Raw genomic sequence first — 1,146 nt, 5'->3', positions numbered from 1 at the left:
AAGGCATTGCCCAAAGACCATCGTTAGATTTTTAAAAAGGAACAATGTCATGATAATAATTACGAGAACATGAAATTTTTATTAAAAATAAAATCAATGTTTAATCAACTTTCTAGGCAAAAATCTCATGTCTCTTTTAAACATCTGACATACACATCTAGTTTTACAACTGAGCCATCCATTCATTATTATTATTCATTCATTCATTGTCTCATCAAATATTTACTGAGTATCTGATAGGTTCCAGGTCCTCTTTAGCAACTAGAGTTACAGAGAAGAATTTAAAAAGCTCACTACAAAAGAAATGTTTATATTACCATGTGTGTGGATGAAGACTTGTGGCCAGGAAGTGTCCTTTTCATGTCCCTTACAGACACAACTTTTATGGCTCTAGCTACAGATGAGAATGACGTGAATAACTCTTCTTTTATTTTATCAATTTTTCCCCTTAAAACTGTAGATTGTTCTCTGGCGGCCGGTAACAGCTGAACTTATTGAGAAGAAAACAGAAGTCCATTTTTTTGTGAATGCATCTGATGTAAGCACTGTGAAAGCCCATTTAAAGATGAACAGCATTTTATTCAGGTAGGCATCATTTAATGCATATTGAGTAGCTGTTATAAGCACCTATTATGCGTTTGACTAAGGGCTGATATCATTGCCTTCAGGAAAAATAAAATATATTAAACATAGTGTTATAGAAGTCGCTGAAATGGACTGGTGATAAAGCCCATGCTCCAGCTCTGTGACCTTGGACAAGTGGTTTAACCTCTTGTGACCTCAGTCTCTTAACTGAAACGAAGGTTAGACTCAATGATCGGTAGAGCCTCTCTTAGTTCCTTTGTGCCTACTCTGCACCCAGACTTGGGGAGCAAATTTGTCATTCATCTTGGTAGGCTTTGTGGTATCTCTTGAAAAAGCAGCTGCTTAGGGTGATTTAGCTTTTGCCAATTCTTCCTTCACAAAGTCAGTGAACATTTCTGAATATTTGGCCCCAAACTAAAAAGTGTTAACAGGTGCTCCAACTCTGCATAGATCCTGGGTTGGAGGCTGGTACTGCCATCTGCCACCTGTGTGACCCTGTGGGAATTATTAATATTAAACTCTCTGTACCTCAGTTTTGTAAATTAGGGATAAAAGTAGCAC

At 37.3% G+C, this 1,146-nt stretch overlaps 1 protein-coding gene across 1 annotated transcript in view; it reads left to right on the top strand.

Moving 5' to 3' along the window:
* The window catches only part of CPB2 (carboxypeptidase B2 (plasma)), an 84,409-nt gene that overhangs the window by 19,339 nt on the left and 63,924 nt on the right, over nucleotides 1–1,146 (top strand). The window contains exon 3 of the mRNA XM_012648329.1: nucleotides 461–585. Within this exon, the coding sequence (XP_012503783.1) occupies nucleotides 461–585 (125 nt within the window). The remainder of the gene's footprint in view (nucleotides 1–460; nucleotides 586–1,146) is intronic.

The sequence above is a fragment of the Propithecus coquereli genome, unplaced genomic scaffold, assembly GCF_000956105.1.
Source record: "Propithecus coquereli isolate 6110/MARCELLA unplaced genomic scaffold, Pcoq_1.0 Scaffold11, whole genome shotgun sequence".
Classification (NCBI taxonomy): domain Eukaryota; kingdom Metazoa; phylum Chordata; class Mammalia; order Primates; family Indriidae; genus Propithecus; species Propithecus coquereli.
This window is presented reverse-complemented; position numbering and strand designations above follow the sequence as displayed.